Here is a 1,750-nt window from a genome sequence, read left to right as displayed (position 1 = left end):
GGAGGTCTCAGCAGGAGACTTCCAGGGCAGGAAGGTGTCCCTGTGGGAGCTCCTCTTCTCCAGGTACGTGGCCGAGGCCAAGCGGCAGGAGCTGCTGGGGCAGGTGCGGGCCGGGAGTCTGGCGCTGGCCAAGCTGGCCACGCTCCTCAGCCGGCTGGTGGAGGAGGCGGCGCAGCGCAGCAGCAGCGTGAAATTCACGGGCCTGCGGAGGCAGGTGACGGCATCAGACCTGCTGGACTCGGGCATCATCGACAGGGACACGCTGGATGAGCTGGTGCAGGGCTCAAAGACGGTGCAGGAGGTGACGGAAATGGCCTCCGTCAAGCGCTACCTGGACGGCACGGGCGTCATCGCCGGCGTGCTGGTGCCCTCCAAGGCCGACCCCACCAAGGTGGAGAAGATGAGCATCTACCAGGCCATGTGGAAGGGCATCCTGAGGCAGGGCACGGCCCTGGTGCTGCTGGAAGCGCAGGCCGCCACAGGATTCATGGTCGACCCCGTCACGAACCAGAAGCTGTCGGTGGATGAGGCCGTGGCGTCCGGGCTGGTGGGTGTTGAACTGCAGGAGAAGCTGCTGTCGGCCGAGAGGGCCGTGACAGGCTACTCTGACCCCTACACAGGCGACAAGATCTCCCTCTTCCAGGCCATGCAGAAGGATCTGATTGTGAGGGACCATGGCATCCGCCTGCTGGAGGCCCAGATCGCCACCGGCGGCATCATCGACCCCGTGCACAGCCACCGCCTGCCCGTGGAGGTGGCCTACAAACGCGGCTACTTCGACCAGGAGATGAGCCAGATCCTGTCTGACCCCAGCGACGACACCAAGGGCTTCTTCGACCCCAACACCCACGAGAACCTGACCTACGTGCAGCTGCTGCGCCGCTGCGTCCCCGACCCCGACACGGGGCTGCTCATGCTGCAGCTGATGGACAAGGGCTCCGTGCTCTACCAGCTGACCGAGGATGCCCGCAAAGCCCTGCAGGCCGCCCACACCACCCTCAGCGTGGGGCTCTTCCAGGGCCAGAGCGTCACCGTCTGGGAGCTCCTCTTCTCCCGCTACGTCCCCGACCACCGGCGCCAGGAGCTGCTGCGCAGGTACAAGTCGGGCACGGTCACCCTGGCCGAGATGATCGACATCCTCACCTCCATCGTCACCAGGGCCGAGGCCCAGGGCCTTGGTGATGACCTGGCCCCTAAGACCACACAGCAGGATGCCCCACCAAAGCCAGGCCAGAATGGTGAGGTCACAGGATCCCAACGGGACCAGGACCAAAAGCAGAAGCAGGAGAAGGAGCTGGAGAAGGAGCTGGAGCTGGAGCGCTCCCTCAAGGCCCACACTGTAGAGGTCTCAGCAGGAGACTTGCAGGGCAGGAAGGTGTCCCTGTGGGAGCTCCTCTTCTCCAGGTACGTGGCCGAGGCCAAGCGGCAGGAGCTGCTGGGGCAGGTGCGGGCCGGGAGTCTGGCGCTGGCCAAGCTGGCCACGCTCCTCAGCCGGCTGGTGGAGGAGGCGGCGCAGCGCAGCAGCAGCGTGAAATTCACGGGCCTGCGGAGGCAGGTGACCGCATCAGACCTGCTGGACTCGGGCATCATCGACAGGGACACGCTGGACGAGCTGGTGCAGGGCTCAAAGACGGTGCAGGAGGTGACGGAAATGGCCTCCGTCAAGCGCTACCTGGACGGCACGGGCGTCATCGCCGGCGTGCTGGTGCCCTCCAAGGCCGACCCCACCAAGATGGAGAAGATGAGCATC

At 65.7% G+C, this 1,750-nt stretch overlaps 1 protein-coding gene across 1 annotated transcript in view; it reads left to right on the top strand.

The window, feature by feature from the left end:
• The window catches only part of EPPK1 (epiplakin 1), a 14,688-nt gene that overhangs the window by 11,757 nt on the left and 1,181 nt on the right, over window positions 1–1,750 (top strand). Inside the window, exons 4-5 of the mRNA XM_027908460.1 lie at window positions 5–1,288; window positions 1,331–1,642. Of these exons, the coding sequence (XP_027764261.1) occupies window positions 5–1,288; window positions 1,331–1,642 (1,596 nt within the window). The remainder of the gene's footprint in view (window positions 1–4; window positions 1,289–1,330; window positions 1,643–1,750) is intronic.

The sequence above is a fragment of the Empidonax traillii genome, unplaced genomic scaffold (genome assembly GCF_003031625.1).
Source record: "Empidonax traillii isolate 1590-97213 ecotype Southwest subspecies unplaced genomic scaffold, ASM303162v1 scaffold1716:size85440, whole genome shotgun sequence".
NCBI classification, from domain to species: domain Eukaryota; kingdom Metazoa; phylum Chordata; class Aves; order Passeriformes; family Tyrannidae; genus Empidonax; species Empidonax traillii.
Note: the sequence above shows the minus strand (reverse complement) of the source record. Positions and strands in the feature narration are given on the sequence as shown.